We start from the raw sequence: 26945 nt of genomic DNA, 5'->3' as shown, positions 1-26945 counted from the left end.
CCTGAACCATCACCCAGCAGAGATGCTGCCTGTCCTGCTGAGTTACTCCAGCATCTGTGCCCATCTTCTTTTGTTATTATGAATAAAGTTAGTTTTTTTTTAAAAAGAAGCGCTGCGAGGCATGCTGGGAGTTGTAGTTCCGGACGACAGCTCGTCATGACGCCGGCCACGTGACCGCGCCACCACACGTGACCAAAGATATAGCTAGAGGATCTTTGCACGTGACCAGCCGCCCCCCACGTGACCAGCCTCCCCACACGTGACCAGCCGCCCCCCACGTGACCAGCCGCCGCCCCCCCCCCCCCACCCGCTCGAGCCCAGCTGAGAGGAGACGGCGGTGAACGAGGAAGGTACGAGGGGGAGGGAGAGAGAGAAAACTGCGGAAAATGAACGGCTACACGCTACTCTACACCGGCATCACCGTGGCCTTTTGGTCCACCATCGTCGTCGTAGGTAAGGAGCAGCGGTGGGGAGAAGGCCGGGTGCGGGGGCCCAGCGGTGGTGGGAGCAAGATAGGCCGGGGCTGTGGGGCATCGACGGCCCTGAACCCTCCTCTGCCCGACCCGACCCGCCGCACCGGCTCCCTCCCCACTCTCCCTCCAGCTTGCAAACCGCGACCGAGCCTTTCCCATCAAATTGTCGTCCACACACTGTGTCGCCTTGAGGATCTATTTAATTAATACATTATTCCACCCACCCCTTTGCAGCTGAAGATCAAGGGTTAGAATGAAGTTACGAAATTCACCTATCTTCCTTCCTGCGAATGCTTACACTAATCATCGACTGTTGTTTTATGATTACACTCGTATATTGGATCGACATTAAGATGTGAGATTTGGTTACTAATTGCATATCGTGATGGGGGAGAGGGTCGACAGCTTTTGCAATGTCTTTCCTCTCACCCCTGTGAATCTAAGCGAGAATTTGGCAGTAATACGCAATGTGCGTAAATGATCAGATGTTCCCCAATGACTCCTGCTCTTTTTGTTCCCTATTTCCATTACCATAAGTGCGGTTAAACTTGCTTCTAGAGCCCTGGGCGTATTATAATTCTTTTGAAAGAGATTGTTTGACACTGTTGATAGAAATTTTGGAAAAGGACGTCACCTTAAAATCAGTGACACTATTGAGCGGATGATTAGGGAGACTTCACACCAGGGTGGTAGAAGGGGGACACGTTCCACAATATTATTTGGGATAACAACACCCCACAAGATACTGCTTGACCTGTATATTCAAATACATTTCTCTTTTTACTTTACATTTAACCCCGTATTTATGAAGAAATGACACCATGTCAGAATGACATGTCACTTGAGGGAAATCTTCCAACCAAAAAATATCCCAAACACTTGTCCTCGACTTTCTCAACATTAGAGGTCATTGGTTTGAAAGGTGCAGTTGAAGAAGCTATGGTGACTTGTTGTAGAGCATCTTGAAGATACTCAGGTACACAAAAATGCTGGAGAAACTCAGCGGGTGCAGCAGCATCTATGGAGCAAAGGAAATAGGCGACGTGTCGGGCCGAAACCCTTCTTCAGACTGATTCAGACTCAGAAGATACTCATTCTGGCTACATTGGGAAAATATTTAAATTCATGTTTGGCTTCTAGTGAAGTGGGCTTGCTGCCACAAGTATTGTAGTACTTTCATTTATTAAAAAGGAGGTAGAGAAATATGACCTAAAACAAAAGCATTGACTATTGTTCAACCACAGTAGCATTTAAAAGGGGAATATTCAGATGTATTTTCTGATTATTTCAGAAAAATATTGTTTAGACAATAGTCAATTGGTGCAGGAGTAGGCCATTTGGCCCTTCGAGCCAGCATCGCCATTCACTGTGATCATGGCTGATCATCCATAATCAGTACCCCGTTCCTGCCTTCTCCCCATTTCCCTTGACTCCGCTATCTTTAAGAGCTCACTGGAGTTGCAAATCAAAGCAGAGGATGATTCTGTTAATGAATGATTCAGTTCTAAAGAGTGAGAATATTTTAGAGGGTTCAAAACTAAATTTATTTGATTAAAATTAGGTAACATAAAATAGGATGTTACTTTGTGATTTTCTTGTAGATCTAGCTCCCAAAAACACTGCAGAGGAGAAGGAGGAAGAAAGGTGCAGGCTGCCTTTATTGAAAACTATAAACAATAGAATAGAAATAGTGTTGAACATCCTTTACTCTGCAGTTGTGAAATGGGGTAAATATGAGGAGTAATCATCCCAACAGTAGAATATATCTGTGTAGGAAGGAACTGCAGATGCTGGTTTACACTGAAGATAGACACAAAATGCTGGAGTAACTCAGCGGGACAGGCAGGAATGAGGAATTATTGGAGAGGAGGAATGGGTGACGTTTCAGGTCGAGGTCTGAAAGGGGGCCTCGACCTGAAACGTCATCCATTCCTTCTCCCCAGTGATACTGCCTATCCCGCTGAGTTACTCCAGCATTTTGTGTCTATCTTCAGTAGAATGCATCTGCCATGCTGGCTCAAGTACAGCTCTCTGCCTAAGTTCTCCGAAACTGAGCAGCTGTACTGATTGTCTCAGCTCACCCGACAATAGCCATTGCATGTTACCTTCACCAAGCCATGTGCAATTCATTGCAGTGGGTATGTGAGCAGTGGGGAGGGATTTACATTGGGTTTCCAGCATAACGGTAGGCAGCATCAGGAAAGCCACTAGTTTGTGCCAAGTTCCTGGCAAAAACAGCATTTAGGAGTGTGAGGGATGGCATCAAGTTACTAGCACAGGTATGCATAGTCGGCTTTTTTTGGGGGTAGAGTGTAAGAAAGTATGTACTTGTGAGTCTTTGAATTGGAGGATCAAAAGTGCTATTATGAACGAGCACTCAGGGGGAGCGTTAAGTGGAGCTCTGGTATATAAAACTTTAAAGATATTGAAAGGAATAGTAGGATCAGAGGCATGAAATACATCTTGATAGATAAACCTGGTCATATCAAACTCATTATTTTCATCTGGGAAAATAAATCGAAACTATTGCTGTGAAAAAATGTGACTTTTATGTGGATTTGATAGAATAATTGTATGAAAAAAGGTGGTTGTGGAAGATAATATAACAGGTGTTGCACAAATGGGACCTGAATACTTAATGCCATGACACATTTTGCTCAGTAACTCCAAGCTGTTGAAACTCTCGAAGTGGCATTTTGGGATTTTTTCATTTTTGTACAACATACAAATTAAATTTGGATTAAATAATGGTTTGCATTTGCTAAATCACATACTTGCTCACTACACACTGCATCTTCTCAAAAGCAAATTCTTCATAGAAGGACTTTTCTCTGTTCCTCAATGATTGAACTCTTAGAATACTATAGAACTCAGAATACATTGCCATTCAATTTATTACTAATATCTAAACTTGTAAAGGTGATCCTGGAGTTAATTGGCAATAATGACAATAAAGGCTATCTAATCTAATAAAGAGCAAAAACATACTGCTCTTCAAAACCATAAGACATCGCAAAGTGTTTATTGATAGCAATTTTGAGGTTGTAACATTAGGAAAGACTACAGTACTTGCAAATTGCATGGAACAATGTATCAAGAGGATCAAATATTTCATTTGTGCGTTATTTCAGGGTGAATAAAGCTGAGAGTCCCCAGATAATCCCATCCCGTTTTTTTTAGATGCCCATAAGTTAAGTCGGAATATGAACAAAATTAATTTGAATTGGTAACCATATCTCTACAGTAGCATCAAAAGAATATAACACTGCTTAAAAACAATTACTGAAAGTAGAGAGGAAACCAGTTCTGCTGTTTCATCTCTAGGCATTGATAGGGTAGACATAACCTTTTACCCTGAATGGAAAAATCAAATACTAGAAGGCATAGCTTTAAGGTAAGAGGGGCAAAGTTTAAAAGAGATGTGTGGGGTGTTATTTTTTTACAGAGGATGGTGAGTGCCTTAAAGACCTGCAGGAGTTGGTGGAAACAAATATGATAGTGGCATGTAAGAATCTTTTGGATGGGCATATGGATGTGCAGGAAATAGTGGGATATACAATGCCCTCCATAAAGTTTGGGACAAAGATCCAACATTTATTTATTTGCCTCTGTACTCCACAATTTGAAATTTATAATAGAAAAAAAATCAACATGAGGACCAAAGTTGTGTCAATGAAAGTCAAAGAAGCCATTATGAGACTGAGAAACAAGAATAAAACTGTTAGAGACATCAACCAAACCTTAGGCTTACCAAAATCAACTGTTTTGAACATCATTAAGAAGAACGAGAGCACTGGTGATCACAAAGGGACTGGCAGGCCAAGGAAAACCTCCACAACAGATGACAAGATCATCATCATCATTGAAAACATCAACGGGCACGGTGCCTTACAATGCTATGTACATACGACAGTGATCCACTGAAGTGTGGATGGCCGTTGGCTCGCTAGGAGCTCATTTGCCCTTTGACAGGTCTTGTTTATGGGGTCATGCTGGGGGTCCACAGCCCCCTCCTCACCTGGCAAACCAGGTGGGGGTGACGGTTTAGTCGCCGACTATATGACCATGGAGCAGGAAGCACGGGATTACATGGTACCCGTGGCGGGGGAACTCCCTCTCCCCCTACACCCCCCCCCCCCCCCCCCCCCCCCCCCCCCCGACCTGACAGAAGAATTCTCTCAATAATAAAGAAAAATCTCCAAACATTTGCCCGACAGATCAGAAACACTCTTCAGGAGTCAGGTGTGGATTTGTCAATGACCACTGTCCGCAGAAAACGTCATGAACAGAAATACACAGTTTGCCAAGAAGTACTTAAAAGCACAATCACAGTTCTGAAAAAAGGTCTTGTGGACAGAGAAGATGAAGATTAACTTGTATCTGATTTAGAGCGGCTTTATGTCTGGGATTCTCTGCCTCAGAGGGCGGTGGAGGCAGGTTCTCTGGATGCTTTCAAGAGAGCTAGATAGGGCTCTTAAAAATAGCAGAGTCCGGGGATATGGGGAGAAGGCAGGAACGGGGTACTGATTGGGGATGATCAGCCATGATCACATTGAATGGCGGTGCTGGCTCGAAGGGCCGAATGGCCTACTCCTGCACCTATTGTCTGTTGTCTATTGCCTATATCAGTGATGGCAAGAGCAAAGTATGGAGGAGAGAAGGAACTGCCCAAGATCCAAAGCATACCACCTCATCTGCGAAACTGCGGTGGGGGTGTTCAGGCCTGGGCATGTATAGCTGCTGAAGTTACTGGCTCACTTATCTTCATTGATGATACAAATGCTGATGGTGGTAGCATAATGAATTCTGAAGTGTACAGATACATCCTATCTTCTCAAGTTCAAACTAATGCCTCAAAACTCATTGGCTGATGGTTCATTCTACAGCAAGACAATGATCCCAAACATACTGCTAAAGCAACAAAAGAGATTTTCAAAGCAAAAAAATGGTAAATTCTTGAGTAGCCAAGTCAATCACCTGATCTGAACTCTATTGAGCATGCCTTTTATATGCTGAAGGGACTAGCCCCCAAAACAAGCATAAATTAAATATGGCTGCAATACAGGCCTGGAAGAGCATCGCCAGAGAAGACACCCAGCAACTGGTGATGTCCATGAATCACAGACTTTAAGCAGTCATTGCATGCAAAGGGTATGCAACAAAATACTAAACATGACTACTTTCATTTACATGACATTGCTGTGTCCCAAACATTATGGTGCCCTGAAATGGGGGGACTATATATATAAACACTTCTGTAATTTCTACATGGTGAAACCAAAATGTAGAAAAATGGCCTTTATTAATATCTGACAAAGTGCACTTTAACGACATGTGATTTTTTTTTCTATTACAAATCTCAAGTTGTGGAGTACAGAGGCAAATAAATAAATGATGGGTCTTTGTTCTAAACATTATGGAGGACACTAGATTATGTGCAGGAATATGAGGTGGTCTTGGCATCATGTTCAGCACAGACATTGTGGGCCGAAGGGCCTGATCTTGTGCTGTACTGTTCTGTCTTCTAAAATGTTCTGATTTTGTTTCTATTATAGGCATTTGTTACACAATATTTGACCTGGGATTCCGCTTCGATATAGGATGGTAGGTAATTTTTATCATCATTTAGTTGACACTTAAGTTATTTCTAGTTTGATTAGTACATAGTGACTAGATTCAGATGTCTTGACAATCTAATGAGTTCCTGATGCTTGCATGTTTACATGCATGTGTGTGTTAGTATCGGTTGCCTATATAATCATTTTGACAACACTAACTTTGTCAAGGGACCTAGTGTCAGAACTCCTCCATACTTGGTACTTGACTGTAACATCATTAAAGTATTGAAACTAGCAAATTCAAGCCCTGAACAGGTAATTATTTCACCCTCAGGGTGATCATGCTGTTCACTCCTATCCAGTTTGGATTTGCCGGGATCACTCAATTCCAGCAATGGCCGGATCCTGGAAAATGAATAAACTTTTTTTTTAAAAAGCAAAGAAAAAAGTCTCATGCTAATGGATTTGATTTGCTTTTGGAATTTATCCCTAAACAATATTTCTACCCTTTTTTGCCCTTTTTTAAAAACCTAACACTTGGAAAAATCTTTTAATCACTTCTGAAAATCTTCCTTTGGCTTGTGGTTAATTTCTTATATACCTGTAAACGAACTCTTGTACATAATGTTTTCATGTTTTCCAGTTTTTTGCAACCACACAGTATTGATCTTCAGAATGAATTTGCCAGTTTGTGACCAAGTTTAACTTGCTTGAAAATTGGAAAAAAAAATAAAATATGCGTCAGACAATTTGAGAAATAAAAATATGGTAGAAGTAGATCTGACTAGTAGAAGTAGACCTAGAGCTTTGCTCTAGATGAGAGATCTTCGGGCATGCTAGGCCGATTGTTGGCGCTAGAGACAGTTTGAGTGTAAAGATAATTCAGTTGAAGTTGAACGTTCCTGTAATTCCATCTTGTGACCTGTGATGCCTGATACTGCATGTGAATCACCTGTCTGCAAACTGAATTCCAGATATGAGTGTATTCTATGACTCCACTTTATTTTGGTTATTTGGTGCCGAATTGACAATTCCAGGGTTGCTGTTTCCTTGTGATATTAACACTTTATAAAGTCAATTCCATATCCTAACAATTAGTGCTTTTTGAATACAGTTGGCATTCATATGTAAATGTTCAATGTGATTGTTTATTGGTCCACATCTTGCGGGCAAAGGCTACATTTATAGCCGTTTAAATCAGCTTGCTGAGATTCCTCATTATTTGGGTGAGGGAGTTGGCTATCACATTCTTTGCTTTGGATTTGGCTCGGGATCAGAGCCTTGTTGAGAACTTGAGGCCAATGGGGATGTTAATTTGCTTTTTTGGGGGGGAACAGTTTTGCATTCTATTTTAATAATTACCTGTGTTAATGTAATTTAGCTATTTTAAAAAAAATTCACAACATTTCCTTATTGGAAATGAGCAACAGTTTAAATAACTCTCACTGCTTTGGATAGCAAAGCTAACTATCACATCGTATAGCAGGGCATCCTTTGTGCGCTCTTGTCAGACCTGTTGTTGTTCTGGCATCTGGGATGCTCTGGACCAGCAAGATCCAGTCTGGGCAAGTACAATAGTGGGGCAACTGAGGATAGCAATTCAAGGTCATATGTTTAGTTGAGCTCATTGTTTATTGCGTTATAACAAAATAGATGTAGGAGGAAAAAACTGTTCCTTAAGCTTGCTTTTTCGTTTAATACCTGAACCGCTTTCACATCAGATATTGATAACTCCAATGTCTTAAAAACTATCTCTCAGCTGATGGAATTCCACAATGGAATATTTATAAATTGTTCGTGGAGAAGATTTACAACCCTCTGAATAAAGAATATTTTTCTCATCTCAATGTAAAATGGCAAGAGCTAATCCTGTGTCTTGTGGTTCCAGATCCCAAGGAAACAACTGCTCTGTGATTATCCTGACAATCCCATTGAACAGTTTCAATGTAAATCAGCTTTTTTAATCTTTCCTGAGAGCTATCACATCAACCCATGCATTCTCTACACTAAGATAAATATATAAGTATGCCTCCTTTGCAAAGACTGAAGCAGTAGATAATACTTGTCTGGTTTTCTTACGGTGCTACAATATTTTTAAAATATGGGATGTTTTGTTATATGTTTATTATTGAAAATTGTATCTATGCTAGATGTGACTGGGCTGTTCATACAAATATTTGTAGTTTTTGTTTAAGCTAGTTAGCATGAACAAATAATGCCACAAACACATTACACCTCCAACTCTGATCTATGTGCAGGAAGAATCAGTCTGGACAGTAAGGATAGTAAGGGAGAAGTATGACAGTAAGGATAAACATCAGTCTGAAGAAGGGTCTCGACCCGAAACATCACCCATTCCTTCTCTACAGAGATGTTGCCTGTCCCGTTGAGTTACTCCAGCATTTTGTGTCTACCTTCGATTTAAACCAGCATCTGCTGTTCTTTCTTACACAAGGAAAAACTGGTCATCTTTCCATGAGAAAATGTCCCAGGTTGCTCTGTATAAGGGCAAGAAAACATTTTTTAACAGGTCAGCCTTAATGCACGTGTTTGGAGAAATGATTGATGGGTTTCAACAAAGTCAGATTGAGAAAGGAGAACTAAGCAGGTATAAATTGGACATTACAGAGTTGGAATGACAAACTATTTCTTTCCGAAGAAGAAATGGGAATAAATCACAACGTAATGGAATTGTGTGTTCCTATAAACGGTGCCAAGTAGGGCATTCAGAAAGTGGAATGGACCAGAATAATATTTGAAATCTATATAATGGAATGGTGTTCTTTTGCTTTTCTGAAATTGTCTTGCACAATTTTTGCATTGCACTTCCCTGCTGGTGTATGTTTACTATACATTGGTAGTAAACACACTACTTACTACTCCAATTAATACCAGCACATGGTGGGAATGAATAGAAAAGGGGGAAGACTTTCTGTGCATGATGGTGTGACTGAATTCAAGCAACATACCCTGTATTTAATTTTGTTGCCTGTTAAATTGATCATGGTAGCTTCGATAATTTCATTTCCAGGAACACATTCTTTAAGCCAGTCAGAATTTAAAAGGGTTGAAACATTCTTCTCAACCTATGTCAAAGCGTGTGTGTTCACTAAATGTGACAGATTCTGAATTCTCAATTTCAGAACAGAAGAATATGTCTCCCTTCCTTCGCAACCCATCCCATGTTTGACCATCAAGGTTTCCCAATCCTATACCTTGTGATTCTGTGTGTCTAATGATTGCCTTTCGGATATAATTGCCTTTAATTGGGCTACTGAGATGTAGAACTATTCCTACTACCCCACTGAGAAACTTGACAGTATCTTCAGTTGCCCATTAATTGCCAACCAACATCAACGGTTGCCAGCAGGTGGTGGACTTTGACCAATGGAGGCAAAATTCATCTCCAATGTGCAACCTATCAAGAATGTGCTTGTGACCTACCAGAAAGATGGTCACATCTTCTTGTTTAAGGCCTGCTCTTTCAGATCATTGAGTGGTAATAGTGAAGCAAGTTGCAGCTCGGGAAAGAAGGAAGTGTTAAATAGATACATTTTCAAATAACCAAGAGATCCAATTAATTCTTCCTCTTCCCTCCTTACCTTGCAAAAATGTTTTATGTGTGTTTATTTAAACATAAACCAGTGAACTTTGGAAAGGGCATGTAGTGGTAAAAGGTTTTCTTGATGGCAACAAACAATTTTCATGTACTAAATATAAACAACCTCAACTTGTCATGGCAAAACTGTATGACTGCGTTGACTTTGAAGAGAAACAAGAAACTACATAAACAAGACTGCTGGAGTAACTCAGTGGATCAGGCAGCATCTCTGGAGAACGTGGATAGGTGATATTTTGATTGGGACCATTCTTCACACTGATTGTAGTAGGCAGGACAGGGAGAACGAGATGATGGACAAGCCAAAAACTGGTAAGTGATAGATGGATGGAAATGAGAGGGAGGCGATTTGTTAGACCAAAGATGAAAAGACAAAAGTGTTGAGATAATGATAGAAGTACAAATTGTGAAGCCAGAGGAAGGAAAGTTGGGTGAGGGAAGAAATGGGAGTGAGTCCAGATAGAGAACAGGGAAATGGGGAGGGTGCTGTATATATGTTAATTACCTAAAATTGAAGAAATCAATGTTAGGTTGTAAGCTAGCATTGTTACAACATTAGGTTGTAAGCTGCCCATGCGCAATATGAGGTGCTGTTCCTCCAGTTTCTTGTGATCTCACTCTGGCAATTAGTCTCGTCGATGTTAATGAGGCCAAATTGGGAACACAAAATGCGTTGATGAGGTTAGGGGAGGTGCACACGAACCTCTGTCACACCAGCCCTGATCTTTGCGACAGAATCTTGCTTAGATCTTGTTCTCACTGACTGTGTTTATGTAAATTTACTGTTCGTATTTTTGGTTTAAACATATGCTGAATAGTGACCTTGCAAATTCAGTTGTCCAGATAATTCTGCCAAAAAAAAAGAGTATTTTTACCTGGTGTGTTTCTTCCAGTTAATGCAACATATTACAATGTGAACAACAGAACGTTCCCAGAATCTAGCAATATACTGTCTAAATGCAGACGTGTGTTTAAAATTTTGATGTAATTACTGATCAGTATTTGCTTAATTTTTTGTATGAACAATTTTATATTCATGTACTTGCACATTTTGACTAAACATTTAGGAAAACATTCACAGCATGACATACATTTTTTGAATTTTGATTGCAGAATGACCAATAAATAATTTTTGCATCTGAATGTATTTTACTCTCAATAGGTTCTTAACAGAGACATCTCCCTTTATGTGGGCAAATCTTGGAATTGGATTGGCGATCTCTTTGTCAGTTGTGGGTGCTGCATGGTATGAGTTTCTTTATCAGTATCATTGAATAAATACAGCCAAAATACCTTAACATGTATATTACGTTTTGTGCACCAATTTTTGATTTTAACAGTTTTAAATTGCAGCAGTTGAAATTAAGGGGATTTCCAATAGATGCCCTTGCTGTTATTATTCCATTAGTACTTAAAATAGTCCCTGCAAGACTGGGCAAACATTTAGGCTTGGTCTGATAAATGGCAAGCAGTGTTTGTACCACACAAAAGTCTAGCAATTATTATCTGCAACAAAACTGAGCCCTTCCCCTTAATGTTTAATGGCAATACCATGTAACCTTTCCTTTATTGATATCACATTTTTAAAACATCACATGGACTAGTCAGTAAATGTCATGACTACCAAGTGTTTTGTTGCAAAAAAAAAAACCACGCAACTCCTGACTCACACTATTGCTGCCTTTCCCAATAATTGAAAAAAAGATTGTATTACAAGGGAAAGAAAGTCATCCAGGTAACCACAATCTGTTCCTTCTGTTATTCAGGGGTATCTACATCACTGGTTCAAGCATTCTTGGTGGGGGTGTGAAAGCCCCCAGGATTAAAACCAAAAATCTTGTCAGGTAATAATTTTGAAATCACTCAATTCAATTTGTAAAACTTATCCTACTTTTTGTTAAACAATTGGAAACACATGTAGAGAGAGGTATTTCTTAACAGTTGGTTTACAAGAATTTGGAGAAGGAATCTGTATTTCAAATGTATCTATAAAACAACAAATGTCTTGAGTGGATGTCATTTTGATGGATTAAGAAAGGGAGAAATTGGGAGTTAATTTTTTTACAGACATTTAGTGTTTTTTTTTTTTAATTCATTTGGCTATTCGAGTTAAAGGGGGTAATTTGTTAAATTTATTTTATTTTATACAGATCTAAGTTTACAAAGATTCAAAATTCATTAGCATCTTGATGAAAAATGAGTTGAATTTCTGCACTGACTACTTACGAGTACAGAAAGATGATTTCCTCTTGGACAATATTAAATTATGGATAAAGGACGAAAGGCACTGAAAATCAATTACGCTGACTTCTGTCGCAAACAAACATTAATTAATCCAATATGCTGAACAGTTTGTAATCAAATTTCCAAAAATGTTGGCAGAATGAAAGGCTACACCACTTTAGAGATTTATCATACTAGGATTCTCATTACTTGAAAAATACGAAGACCTTAAAATAATCAAGGAGCTTAATAGGATAGATGTGAGTGTTTCTGCTTGAATGAAGCTAGCACGTGTGAAGTATAAGCACCAGCATGAGCTAGGATTGCAGATTCTATATAATATTGTCCATCCAATATTCTATGTGAACAACTTAGCTCAAAAGCTGAGGACTTTTAGAAACTTGATGGTGAGAATGATTTTGAAAAGTAAACTTAAATCTTGGCACTGAAATCAATGTGAAACAAGTTGATGATAAAAACGAGTAGCTAAAACAAAGCGTCTGATTGTAGGTTTTTACAGAGAGACTGCCATAACTGAGAGGCAGTGAGGAAAACTGATGGGAAAACTGGCTGTGAACTTCAACAGGGATAATTGTTTTTTAACATTTTGTTTTACAGCATCATTTTCTGTGAAGCTGTGGCAATTTATGGGATTATCATGGCTATTGTCATCAGTAATATGGTAGAGGTATGAGAGTTTTTGGTATAAGTGCATACTTTTCATATAACCCATTATATAGTTGATATCAAAATCTCAACGGAAATGTAAAAGGGTTGGAATAGGCTAAAATATTGCTATAATACAGTTAAAATGCATCTATATTAATTAATATTTACATTTACCAACTAACATGTCAGTTGATATAGAAATGTAATCATGATTTGAAACAATCGAGTATTTTAATGAAGTTACCAAGAACGATGAGGGCAGGCCATAGACTTAGTCTATGTGGACTTCAAGGTTTTTGATAAGATTCTGCATGATGAGCTGTTTTGAAAGGTTAGATTGCATCAGATTCGGGGAGCAATAGCTAATTTGGTACATAATTTGCTAGATGGTAAGAAGCAACGGTTATTTTTCATACAGGAGGTCATTGACTATTGGTGTGCCTCAGGAGTCAGTGTTTGTCATCTGCTTCAACAATTTGGGTAAGAATGTACAAGGCATGATTAGGAAGTCTACCAACGATGTGAAAAGAGGTGGTATATTCGGTGAAGAGATTATGAAGAATTATGGCTGGATTTTGATAAGCTGAGAAAGTGGGCCTAGAAATGGCAAATGGAGTTTATAAAGTGCAATGTGTTGGATTTTGGGAAGTCAAACCAGAGTAGGACTTCCACAGTGAACAGATTGGGCCTAGGAAATTTTGTGGAGCTGAAGGACCTTGAAGTACAAGCACACAGTTCCCTGAAAATTGGGTTGCAGGTAGACAAAGTTTCAGGGCTCACCACAGCACAGAGTCTGCCTTGTTGAAGGTGCATAATGACCTACTGCTCACCGTTGACTCCGGCGACTGTGCAATCCTGCTCCTTCTTGACCTCAGCGCAGCATTTGACACTGTCGACCACACCATCCTAATTGACCGTCTCCGGTACGGGGTTGGTATTGATGGCACTGTCCTGAGCTGGTTCATCTCTTACCTCAAAGGTAGGAGTTTCTCAACTAACATAGGCAACTCTTTCTCCTCCCCAGCTAATCTCTGCTGTGGGGTTCCACAAAGTTCCATCCTTGGCCCCATTCTCTTATCCCTGTATATGCTCCCCTTAGGTCAAGTCATTGAAAGGCACGGCATTTCCTTCCATTGCTACGCAGACGATACACAACTCTATCTCCCCCTGAAGCCCAAAAAACAATCAAATCTACTTAACCTTACCCGCTGCCTCGAGGATATAAAGTGCTGGATGGCCCAGAACTTCCTCCAACTAAATGAGAGTAAGTCTGAGGTCATCCTTCTCGGCCCCTCGGACTCAATCAAAATGATAGCAGGCAGTCTTGGAAGCCTTACCCCACTACTCAAACCTCACGTCAAAAACCTCGGCGTGATATTTGACTCAGCACTGAAATTTGACAAACAAGTCAATGTCGTGGTAAAAGCTAGCTTCTTTCAGCTTCGGACGATAGCTAAAATAAAACAATTCCTCCACTTTGATGACCTCGAAAAGATCATCCACACATTTATCTCCCGCCTAGATTACTACAACTCTCTTTACACTGGCATCAGCCAATCTTCCCTGTCCCACCTGCAACTGGTCCAAAACGCCGCAGCGAGACTCCTGACGGGCACCCGAAAAAGGGACCACATCACCCAGATCCTGGCCTCTCCACTGGCTCCCTGTGCGGTTCCGTATACATTTCAAGACCCTCCTCTATGTTTACAAAGCCCTCAATGGGCTTGCCCCCTCCTACATTAAAAGTCTTCTCACCCACCACTCCACCTCCAGGTCCCTCAGATCGGCCGACTTGGGGCTGCTGAATATCCCGCGGTCTAGGCATAAGCTTAGGGGCGACCGTGCCTTTGCGGTTGCAGCTCCTAGACTGTGGAACAGCATCCCCCTTCCCATCAGAACTGCCCCCTCCATCGACTCCTTTAAGTCAAGACTAAAATCCTATCTATACTCCCAAGCCTTTCCTGACGTCCACTGAGCGAGGGCTATATGTATATATGTATGTAGTTTGTTTATACTATTCTTATAACAAATGTAAAGCACTTTGGCCAACGAGAGTTGTTTTTTAAATGTGCTATATAAATAAATGTGACTTGACTTGACAAAGTGGTGCAGAAGCTTTTTGGCATGATGGCCTTCGTCAGTCAGATTGTTGATTCAAAGGTATTGCCTCTGAGAGATGTTGGACAAATTTGGATTGTTTGCTCTGGAATGTTGGAGGGGAGACCTGATAGAAGTATATAAAATTATGAGAGGCATCGATAGTCAGACTCCTTTTCCTCTGGTGGAAGTGTCAAAAAGTAGCTGGCAAAGCTTTTGGTGTCAGAGGGTGAATGTTTAAAAGAGATGTGCTGGGCAAGTTTTATTTTAAACAGAAGGTGGTAGGTTCCTGAAGTGTGCTGCAGGGGTAGTGGTGAAAGCAGAAATAATAGTGGTATTTAAGGCTTTCAAATTGGCACATGGATATGCAGGGATATGGATCACATGCAAGCGGAGAACATTAATTTGGCATCATCGTCAGCAAAGACGTTGTTAGCCGAAGGGCCTCTGTTCTATTCTTGTTTCTTATGACTGGATTCAGTTACCAAATCCCTTGAATAATTTTGGGTTTCGACCCGAAACGTTGCCTATTTCCTTCGCTCCATAGATGCTGCCGCACCCGCTGAGTTTCTCCAGCACTTTTGTCTACTTTTGAATAATTTGTCTGCCTTCATTGTTTGGTTGTGGAAAACTATAACTTTCAATTGAAGTGCAATGCAGGTCAGCAAGGATGACCCGTGTATTTGATTGTGTACATTTTCTTAGAATAATTCTAACTTTGAATTTTCTGGAACTTCTTCACATTTTTCTATGTCAACTAATATGTTAAATTAAAGTATTGCAGAAAACTCCTTGTATTCGATTTTCTGACACTATTTGATCGTGGAACCATGATTTTGGAGGAATGGTTTGAAGGGCCTATTGAAGGAATGAACTGAAATAGTCACGAGCCATGAAAATTGATTAGACCAGTTAACAAAATGGTTTTGTTTAGATGAGTGGGGTCAAAGATAGTGAGTTGGTTGTTGAGGTTTAGTTTCAATCTGTTTCATTTCTTCTTTCCCCACAGCCATTCAGTGGCACTACACGTCAGACAATTGGAGCCAAGAATTATCATGCAGGTATGTTTGGCTTTCTTGTGCAAACTTTTAAGTTTAGGTATTCTCTGCTTGAGATTGAAACAGTTGTTTATGGGTACATTTACCCTGCATGCTGTCCCAATTTTGCAAGCGCTCCCTAAATGACATTGCCACTGTTTCTGCTAACAGATTCAAATTTGATTTGGTTTCATGTACTCTTGATGTGAATTTTTACCAGAGTATGCAGAGAAGTGTAGCATAGGAAATTGACAATTCTGACCATCAAGTCCATGCCTGCCCTCAGAATAATCTCTTCACCACACTTATTTTTCCTGCTACCTGTTCTTTCGCAAGACCATTAGCACCCGCCCAATTGTCTCCTGTGCCATATACGCAGTGTTAATTTATAGTAGCCAAACAGCACCTCTTTAGAATGTTGGAGGAACCTGGAGCACCTGGGGAAAATCCACACGGTGACAGGGAGAATGTACAAACTTCATGCAGCCCTGGAGATGAGTCAAACCTAAGGTGTTGGAGCTCTGAGATGGCTGTACTACTTGGAGTGGCACATGGATGCATCTGCCAAAGAAAATACCTAAGCTGTTTTAAAACCTTGGATATATACATGAGAAATATATTAACTTTGGCAAATGCTTTTATCATGGATAGAGTTGGTAGTTTAAAAATATTAGATAAAATAAACTAAAGTTGCTACCCTAGAAATTGTTTCTAATTTATTGGTTATGTCAAAATACAGGTTTTAGTGTTGTAATTATGCCTTAGACTGGGGTTAAATGGCCTTTCTTGCCCCCACCTCTATTTTCAAACTTTCAAACAAGTCTAATATTTGTCTCATCTGAATTTATCTGCATTATTTCAATTCCTTGATATCTGCATCTAGTAGAAATTCTGATCATGATTTTGGTCAGTGCATTAGATTGATTTTTTTTGTTCCTTGCTTTTACTTCTCGTTGGTTTTCATGGTCAGAAATGACTTTCATGTCAGCTGAGTGCTATGTCTAACTTGCGTAACGTAAAGGCTGACTGGAATGTCCCTTGGAAAATGCTTTCTTAAAGTTGGCGAATTTGTCCTTGTTTGATGCAATGCACATTTTTACTTGTGCATTTTGGAGGAAGAAAAATCATATGGGTTTTATTGGATCACTATGACTTTTGTATTAAAAATATCTGAGAGCTATGATCCACTTACTTGCACATTGCAGTCTTTGCCCAAAACTTGGGATAAAACCAAGTTGGTGTAGTTTATCGTCAGTAATTTTCTCATTTCCCTATTTTGTTTGCAGGCTTCTCTATGTTTGGCGCAGGCCTAACAGTTGGATTTTCTAACCTCTTCTGTGGAATCTGCGTTGGTATTGTGGGCAGCGGTGCTGCTCTGGCAGATGCCCAGAATGCCAGCTTGTTTGTCAAGATCCTGATAGTTGAAATTTTTGGCAGTGCCATTGGGTTGTTTGGAGTCATTGTGGCTATTCTACAGGTAAGCTTGTCAACTATATATTTAGTGGCTGTGTTGGTTAAAAGGTCTTGGGATGTGCCCACTTAATCAAGGATGGGTTTCAGATTTATTAATTAGATACCGAAGCAAAATATTACTTTGATTTTAAGCTTTTAATAACAGTTATTCATCCATCACTGAGCTGGAACATCTGCCCCAAAGGTCAGCATGTTATTGCCATTTCCTGTCCTTCATTTTCGATTGGAAAGTGGGTAGATCAACATCCTTCCAATTGCATCCTTGAATCTTCCTGGTCTGCATTGGTAGGCAACCTTTTCCCGTGATCCCGGCTTCTCCCCCATCTTCATCTGGACTTCCAAATGTCAGAGGCCTGTGTAGCTAATTGAAGTCCCTGAAGGAACAGAATCTCTCAGTCTGATACTTGGAGTGATAGGAAGAGCAGGTGAAGCAGTTTATTGTTCCTCAGAATGAGTAAATAATTTACGCAAACCACACTTTTAGTGTTTATTTGTAGTGTCAATTAAAAAAAACTTGGAATATCCTCCAGAAATTTGTGGGGATGGTGCAAAGAAAAATGGTTAGTGTTTAAGGATCGCTTTGTGAAGGGGAGATCTCGCTGACAAATTTGCTGGAATTCTTTGAAGAAGTAAATAGCAGAACAGGCAAAGGAGAGTTGGTAGATGTGTAAGAAGGAACTGCAGATGCTGGTTTAAACTGAAGATGGAGTAACTCAGCAGGACAGGCAGTATCCCTGGAGAGAAGGAAGGGGTGATGTTTCGGGTCAAGACCCTTCTTCAGTTGATGTGTTTACTTAGATGATCAGAAAGCCTTTAATAAGGTGTCAGACATGAGGCTGCTAAGTAAGGTAGACAACAGTGCTGGAGAACCTCAGTGGGTGCAGCAGCATCTATGGAGCCGATACCCTTCTTCAGACTTTTAGTTTTGATTTTGGATTTTCAGACTTTCGATTTTCCAGCATCTGCAGTTCCTTCTTAAACAGGCTGCTAAGTAAGATGAGAGCCCAAGGTATCAACGGGTAGATACTAGCATGTATAGCAGGTCCGTTGGATGGCAGAAGCCAAAGAGTGGCTTTTTCTGGTTGGCTGCCAGTGACTAGCAGAGTTCCGCAGGGGTCGGTTCTGGGGCAGCTACTCTTCATGTTGTATATTAATGATTTGGACGAGGGGATTGAAGACTTTGTGGCCAAGTTTGCGGATGATACAAAAATAGGTGGAAGGGCAGGTTGTGTAGAGAAAGCAGGGACTCTGCAGAAGGACTTGGACAGGTTGGGAGAGTGGGCAAAGAAGTGGCAGATGGAATATAATGTTGTAAAGTGTGGAGTAATGCATTTTGGTAGTAGGAATAAAGGCGTAGACTATTTTCTAAATGGGGAGAAAATCCAGAAATCAAAGGTGCATAGGGACTTGGGAGTGCTGGTGCAGGATTCCAAAAATATTAATCTGCAAGTCAAATCAGTGGTAAAGAAAGCAGACCCATTGCTAGCATTTATTTTAAGAGGGCTTGTATGCAAAAACATGGATGTAATGCTGAGGCTCTATAAGGCGCTGGTAAGGCCACATTTGGAAAATTGTGAGCAATTATGGGCACTATATCTGTGAAAGGATGTGCTGGCTCTGGAGAGGGTCCAGAGGAGGTTTACAAGAATGATCCCAGTATGAGTAGGTTAACCTATGATGAGTGTTTGTCGACAGTGGGCCTGTACTCGCTGGAGTTTAGAATGAGGGGGGACCTCATGGAAACAAACAGAATAGTGAAAGATTTGGATAGAGTGGATGTGGAGAGGATGTTTCAACTAGTGGGAGTCTAGGACTAGAGATCGTAGCCTCAGAATTAAAGGAAGGTGATGAGGAGAAGTTTCTTTAGTCACAGGGAGGTGAATCTGTGGAATTCTTTGCCACAGAGGCTGTTGGGGCCAAGTCAGTGGATATTTTTAAGGCAGAGATAAGTAGATTTTTGATTAATACAAGTGTCAGCGGTTATGGGGAGAATGCAGGAGAATGGGGTTAGGAGGGAAAGATAGATCAGCCATGATTGAATGGCGAAGTAGACTTGATGGGCCGAATGACCTAATTCTACTCAAAATATACACCTGAGGTCATAACTCCAACAGTGTTTCAAAGAAAACTAAGGGGCTTCCCAACCAGAATATAGTAATGCCTTGGGATATAAAAACAGTTAAGATACATCTCTGGGATAGATAGGCATGCTTTTCCCTCCAAGCAGCAGTGAATCATCAGTCTCCCCAATCCCATCTTCCCTGACTCATGTACGCAGACAGTGCCAAACTGTGCTGCTCGAAGAACTGATTAGTCATTCTGGGCTGGTAGAGTGGAAATAAAAGGGAAAGAGTAGACTAGAAAGTCAAATTTCTGATCTAAACATTAAGAAACTTTGGAAAACATTTTTTGGATTGCATTGAACTGACATCTTCACCATATGCGCATGCGTGACACTGATACTGTCAGAAATTGATTGGCATCGAATCCACTACAGGGTCAACCCGCTGAACCCCATTGAGGGTTTCAGTTTAGTTTAGTTATTTTAGTTTATTGTCAGGTGTACCGAGGTACAGTGAAAAGCTTTTGTTGCATGCTATCCAATCAGCAAAAAGACAATACATGATTAACATTTACAGTAGATAGACACAAAAAGCTGGAGTAAATCAGCGAGACAGGCAGCATCTCTGGAGAGAAGGAATGGTTGATGTTTCAGGCCGAGACACTTCAGCCATTTACGGTGCATAGATACATGATAATGGAATGACGTTTAGTGCAAGGTAAAGCCAGCAAAGTCCGATCAAGGATAGTCCGAGGGCCACCAAAGAGGTAGATAGTAGTTCAGCACTGCACTCTGGAGCAGATAATGTAGATGCTGGGGAGTTCATGTACTCATCAAGTAGTGTTCATTGTGACCACTGCACCCCGTTATACATCAACACATTTTCCTAATGATTGGTCTTTATACGAAGAAACATTTTACTCATTGAACAATATCAATTATTTCTTTATAAAACAACATAACTATCACCTTATAATGATCCTGAAGAGCTGTGATGCAAACATGAGGTAGATAGGCAAATGACCAGCTGATTCTTCTAGCCTGCCCCAATTTGGCACGGTTGACTTATCATGGCTACAATAATGTATTCCCAACCTACTCACTAAACAACCACTAAGTGCCAATAGCTATTTCTTTATTATTGAATTTGATGTCAGATATTTTGACGCACTGATTAGATAGAATTTATTTATTACCACACAACCAGGGTCGGTGGAATTTGGGTTGTCAGCAGCGATACAATAATAAAGAACACGCAACCACAATAAAAATGTAACACAAACATCCACCACAGCATTCATCACTGTGGTGGAAGGCACAAAATTTGGCCGGTCCTCCTCCATTTCCCCCCCATGGACAGGACCAGAGTCCAGAGTCAGTCCAGGATCGGCTCTTCCTCACCGGAGACCGCGGCTTTAAGTTGTTGTAGGCCGCAGGCCGGCGGTCGAGATTTAAAGTCTCCGCCGCAGCCAGAAGCACCGTAGACTGCAGGGCCGGCGGTCGAAGCTCCCCTCCAGGGGTGATGGTAAGTCCATGCCGGCCCCGCGGTAGAAGTTGGCCGCGGTCGGCAGTGATGGCTTCTTCTTCCCCCGGGTCCCCCACGAGGGATCCCGGGCTGTAGACGCCGCACCAGCTGGAGCTCTGCAGACCGTGACTTCAGGCTGCCGGCTGCCCCGGGCCAGCGAAACGGCCCGTTAACATCCAGCTCTACCCTTCCATCAACTCTGTTTCTGATTTCAATTAATCAGCCTTATCGCGTTCTGAATATTTTTTGCACTCTTCACAATGTCGATCGATATTTTTCAGTGGTTATTATACTTTCGGGTACTGTATCAGGCCAAATCAACGCATCAGCATTCATTGTCATTGTCACCCTCTAAATCTGCATGGTCTGTACTAATGACTGACTGCTTCCATCTGCCAAGGGAACCTTTAATTCATGCCTTGTGAAACCTCTAGGTCACAATAGCTTATTAGTAAACCTTCCATCCTCAAAGCACCCTTAATTGCAGCGCCTTTGATGGGAGCCTCCTATCACACACCAATTTAGCACTGATGATGCTATTTGTCTATTTTTTGCAAAAATGTAGGTATAAAGTTGCACCTGCTCAATGATGCTGTCAGAAAATTGAATGTGTACCTTTTGCATTCCTTTGAAACAGACATCCAAAGTGAAAATGGGAGACTAGATTTCATGAGAACATGAAGAGTTTGAAGTTCTGACAAAGAGACCAAGATTAGTTGTAAATAATTTATTTAAGTGTATATTTTCCCAGTATACTGTTTGTGGTTTTTAAACATCATTTGCTTTAAGAATGATTGTGATATATTCGGATGTGATTCCTGATCAGTTCTGCACAACAGGCCAGGTGCTGTCCAACAGTATTCTGTAGTTTTGTCTGTAGTTCAATGTGACAGTTTATTGCCCACTTGGATTTTGGGATGGAAGTAGATGTGTGAGACTGAACGTTAAAGACTTCTTTCATTGTCACATCCCAGTGTTGATCCTTTGTGACCTGGTTTGTGCAAGAGCTGAAAATGTTGATATTGTTAACATGACCACAATCCTATATTAGACACATGCGGTTTCTGGAGATCATAGCAAACCTGCAATGAATGAGGTCATAGCAAAATCAACTCTTGTCCATTTATGTATCTCAGTTGGAATTTCTGTTCTGTTATGTTGTTTCTTGTAGACGTAATGGAGAAAATGAATGTTAAATCAAAATCCCAACCACAAAAATAAAGTACTAATTTATATGTGGGTCTTCATCAAACAGCCTCTTCCCACGCCCGACCTGTATTTTATCCAATGCAATTTTTAGAGGAGTATCGTGCATGCCTTTTTGTATTTGTATTGGAGACTTTATCGTCATTGGAGGCATTACGTGCACCAATTCAATTTGAGTATTTGACTTACTATATCAGGCAATTTAAATATCCAGTTACGGAACAATATTCAGGCCTTTTTACAACTGCATCAATATTATGAGAATTATGAAAATTTATCCTTAGCCAGGCTGAAGCAATGAAGTTTGATCTTCATTCATCTTTTGTTCTCCATGTAATGTAACAAAACATTCAACATGTTAACCATGTATTTCCCTTTCTTCCCTGTGATAATCAAAGGTACTTTGATCTGTTAACTTGTGCAGAATAGCATATAGGCTGCAACATTAATGATGGCTTTGTTTCTTGGAGCACTGAATGACTGGCACTTTGTTTGAAAAGTATCTGAAAATTGCAACAAGATATGATAATTGCATATTGGTCAAATCTTTCCATTCACATTCGGCTTGACTTCAAAATTTGTTTTGTGTACTATGTGATTTGGCTGCAAAAATTGTTGATTCATAAATTATATTGAGTCAATTTTTTTCCAGGTTAATGGAAATAAAAATAAATTGTTTCCATTAATAACGTTTGGAAATGGTTTACTGAATAAACTGGGAAATTGAAGAAAATGTTTACTTTAAATCAGTTTGTGTTTTTAATTGCCAAAGCCTTTTACTTGTACTATGCTGCACAAGAAAGCTTTTGTTAATTATAGTAAGAATATTCTGATGTAGTTTGTAGATTATGTGCTAATTGTTGGGCAAAACACAATTATAGATTCATTTTTCTCACTTTAAAATATTTTTTGTTAGGTAAGTCGAAGCATTTGGTAAAGTTAAGATTCTGTTCTGATTCAGACACGTGAACTGATATCTTCACCATCACATGCTCAGCTTTTACTATGCCCATGATGCCGTATTGCCTTTGAGCAGGTTGTCTCCTGATAAGGCTGCAATTGATCAGTGGTTAAAGTGTGTTCCCCGAAGTCTGATTTTAAGGGATTGAAAGACGCATAGTGTACAGTGTGAATATCCAGTGTGGGTGATAACGTGACTAGTAGGATCAAGTTAACTGCCAGATGTGACTTGAGAAACATGGTGCATATTGTGGCACGAGTAAATGTAAATCAATTAGCATTTTTAACGTTTAATTTCCATGTGGGGTTGTACAGAGTAAAGTTGGAAGTTGTTCTTCTAAGAAGTTAGAATGTTGCCCTGACCCAAGTTTTAATTCAACATGAATGTAATGAAATGGAAGTGCTTATTTGGGAAATGTCCAACGTGCAGAATTCAGTCAGCCTCAAACCAATTCCTAATGGCAACAAGATCATTGCTTATAGATTTGTCACCAAAGACCAGAAGGACGGATAGTGGGTAAAGGCTGACAGTGTAGCAGTTCCCACACTCAAAGACATGCAACTTGGGTCATTAAAATTGCCCCAGGTACGTTGGTGAGTGGGGTAGGAGGAGGTTGGTGAGGATGTGGGACAAATAAAATGGGTACTATGAGGGCAATTGTGGACCCTGAAGCATCTGTACCCATGCTTCATGAATTGAGTCATGACTACTATTAAAAGCTGTACAATTGAAGGCTTGATCATAAACTTGAGAATTTGAGTTAGAAAATGACATTAGCTAGTCTGAGGGAGCTTGATCGTAATGAATGAAAAACATGTTTTATTCCTCAACACTCTTCCCATTTTAAATGTGGAAATTTGTTTAAGGTTGAAAATTTATATACATGAGGTTTATCATGCTTGAACCAGGTCTTTGATGCACCTGATCTATTTATTATTCTGTCTGGTGTACATTTTCTCTAAGCTTGGGCCTACTGATGATTTTTACTCCTGTCATTTAGATGTCGAGATTTGTTTAAAATAACTCTGTCTTCATTTGCTCCAAGACCTGCTTTTGAAAGTGTCTGCTTGTATGTATACATAAGCATTAAAGCACTTCCTGGAAATAGTACAGACAAGCAGAATAAAGATGTTTCACTCTTTTCTTAACTTAAAGTACTGGTGTTTCATTTTAAGCTTTAAATTCTTAATGATGAATGGCTATTAGTCAACCCATTCAGAATGTAATCTCAAAATGCATTTTGTTCTGCATCATTTTAACTGGCAGCAAGGTCTGTTCAATATGGTGGCTTTCAAACCATGCAACAGTCTGAAATGCGTGTCAACTGGAATGAATTAAAAGTTGTCCCGTTACTTGAATTTATAGTTTTTTTTTGGCTTAATCATAGACCTGGGTATTTTTACCGTATCCTGAGGGTGGTAAAAAATGTTTATTGATTGTGGTTATTTTGTCGTGTTATACTTTTAAATATTCTCAAGCTGAGAAACATGGGATGATCTGGCATAACTCTTAGGACATAGCTATGGCATTTGCCAAGATGTTTGAGTTTGAATTCAACTTTGAATGCAGGTAAAGGAATAACTTTCCACATTTGTGAGATTTGAAATAGCGTGGGTTGTCCCATGGGCCAAAGCTTTTGAACAGACTTCAAAATCAACTTTACAAATCATGAATTGAATGGAAGGACATTTGTAAAAAGGTGTTGCAGTTGTTTAATACAATTATTTCAAATAAAAGGTAAATCAAAATATTATCTTTGTAAAATTTCATGTTTAGTAACACATGCTGGGTTAAATATGTATTTTTTGAAAAGAGGGTGAAATTGAATTGTGCAACTAAATTTAAGCACATCTAATTATTTGTCTGGTTGATTTCCAATTGTTACAATGTCTGTATTGTTAATGTTATATTTGCATCAGTCGCTGAACTTCAAAGTAAAATTCTAGTTTGTTCACACCTATCGTAATCCTTGACCACAATTTGACGTGATCTTTTGTTGAAATATTGACAAAATAAAATAACTGCTGATCAGCTGTAGAACTTGTTATTTAGCTATTTTTGTGCAATTTGGTGTAATTTCTACTGGCATAAGAATATTAAATGACAAAGTCGAGATTATGGCATATTGAAGTCATGTATTTAAGCATGAAGTTAAATGAATCTTATGGGGTCCATGAAATCAATAGACACCTTCCAGAGAAGAAGAGACAAAATTATTATTATTTTTTTATATGCATCCATCTCATATTCCCGGACTTGTATGTAAATGCAGTTTTTCGATTAAAAAAAAAAACTAAGCAAGCAAACTAATTTACAAAAGTTGTTATATGGTCATATGTTATATGGTTGTGGTAGTTACAGATCAACCAAGTTCATTCTCCCAGGGAATAGCTATTACTGAAATTCAGCAAGTCAAGTTGCAATGGATTATATCGTAGTTGACGGCTGTATAAAGTGATTGTTACAGCTAAATTCAAAATACAATTGTGTACCATGCCAGATTGATGTTTTAGATCCTCTAGAAAATAAACCATTAAGAATATAATTTCAGCAAATATTTGCTTTACAATTTATCTTCTAAGCCCAGTTCAACAGTAATTTTGGTTGTGAGATGAAACTGCACCAGAAGGTTGGGAAATCAGAATAATGCACTTCAAGTTAAAACAGCATTTTTTGGATGAACAGTATTCTAGCATACAACACCCTGGTTATGTGTTGCTTTATGGAGCACGTCCAGGTAAATTGTGCTATAGCAAAACTTAGTCAATGTGATGAAAACAGCCTACATTTTTTTTGAGATCTGACCAGTTTCTTTGGATCTTCAATAGGGTGATTTCACGAAAGGTCACTGGATCATAGATCCTCACCCACGTGACTGCAAAATTTAACTGGGTTACAAACGTCACTTCCAGTACATGTTATTGATGCTAGAAACGCATACTTTCAAACCTGTTAAAAACTGCGAAAACGGCCCGTGAAAATAACAGCGGAAGTTGTTGCCCGTGCAGATATAAAGATAGAAAATATCGGGAATTATCGTGTTTGCTCACTGCATTTCATCAAAACATCAATAATGCCTTAGTTTTGATGAAATGCAGTGAGCAAACGCGATAATTCCCGATATTTTCTATCTTTATATCTGCACGGCCAACAACTTCCGCTGTTATTTTCCCTTCAGCGCTCTCTTGTCTTTACCTTCATTTTTCTTTATCTTCTGGACTCTAAACCAGCATAACTGTGTCTCACGGTCACCCCGACTGGCACAGTTATTTACAACTCAAAAACGGGCCGTTTTCGCAGTTTTTAACAGGTTTGAAAGTGCGCGTTTCTAGCATCAATAACATGTACTGGAAGTGACGTTTGTACCCCAGTTAAATTTTGCGGTCACGTGGGTGAGGATCTATGATCCAGTGACCTTTCGTGAAATCACCCTATAGATGATCTTAAGCACGCAAAATTGTGACTTTCTCATGGATTTTTTTATATTCATATTTCTTACAGATTATATAAGTGCTTCTTTGGGATTGTCATTTGCATTTTGTTTATGTAAAAGGTTGGGTAAAAAGTAAATGATTTATTTGCAGTAGCAATGCAAATTCAGACATCTGGTTCTCTTTTGGAAGTATGAGTGGTTATCCTTGTAGAAAGACTGTTGGGAGCATGTTCCGTGGGATCCATTACATGATTCGACTTGCAAAATACAGAGGGAAATTAAAATTATGTTTGGGGGATAAAACTGCAAATTGTTTGTGTTTGTCAAGGCTGATTAAATGCCACAATGCTCCTTTGATATTTTCACTGATTAAAATGGATTTCATGACAATGGTACTCCAGATGCTTTTCTTCATGACTGGTAAAAATGGCGCAATGCACAGATGAATAAGGTGAGTGATTTTACAGAATCTGTGTCTTTTTGTTCCTTCAAATTCATTTATCTGGAGGAGACATTTTTTCCCTATTGCATTATTCATTTATCTCAAATGTTTTCAGATTTATTGCCTTTAATTATCTGAGAGTTAATTTTGGATTTATTGATCATATT

General features: G+C 39.6%; 1 protein-coding gene across 1 annotated transcript; it reads left to right on the top strand.

Annotated features, from left to right (window-relative positions):
* The first annotated feature begins 258 nt into the window (after window positions 1–258).
* atp6v0b (ATPase H+ transporting V0 subunit b) lies at window positions 259–24940 on the top strand. Its single transcript, XM_033028730.1, has 8 exons — window positions 259–453; window positions 6029–6077; window positions 10813–10896; window positions 11417–11494; window positions 12492–12561; window positions 15649–15700; window positions 16963–17153; window positions 21374–24940. Exons 1-8 carry the CDS (start codon window positions 387–389, stop codon window positions 21398–21400), a joined length of 618 nt encoding a protein of 205 aa, XP_032884621.1. The 5' UTR covers window positions 259–386; the 3' UTR covers window positions 21401–24940.
* The last annotated feature ends 2005 nt before the right edge of the window (window positions 24941–26945 follow it).

The sequence above is a fragment of the Amblyraja radiata genome, chromosome 10, assembly GCF_010909765.2.
Source record: "Amblyraja radiata isolate CabotCenter1 chromosome 10, sAmbRad1.1.pri, whole genome shotgun sequence".
NCBI lineage: Eukaryota > Metazoa > Chordata > Chondrichthyes > Rajiformes > Rajidae > Amblyraja > Amblyraja radiata.
Note: the sequence above shows the minus strand (reverse complement) of the source record. Positions and strands in the feature narration are given on the sequence as shown.

What these genes read in the sequence shown, in the direction of transcription:
- atp6v0b (XM_033028730.1), top strand. Translation starts at nt 387, where the DNA reads ATGAACGGCTACACGCTACTCTACACCGGCATCACCGTGGCCTTTTGG. An exon ending in GTCCACCATCGTCGTCGTAG is followed by an intron (nt 454 to 6,028) that starts GTAAGGAGCAGC and finishes TTTCTATTATAG; the next exon opens with GCATTTGTTACACAATATTT. An exon ending in AAAACCAAAAATCTTGTCAG is followed by an intron (nt 11,495 to 12,491) that starts GTAATAATTTTG and finishes TTTGTTTTACAG; the next exon opens with CATCATTTTCTGTGAAGCTG.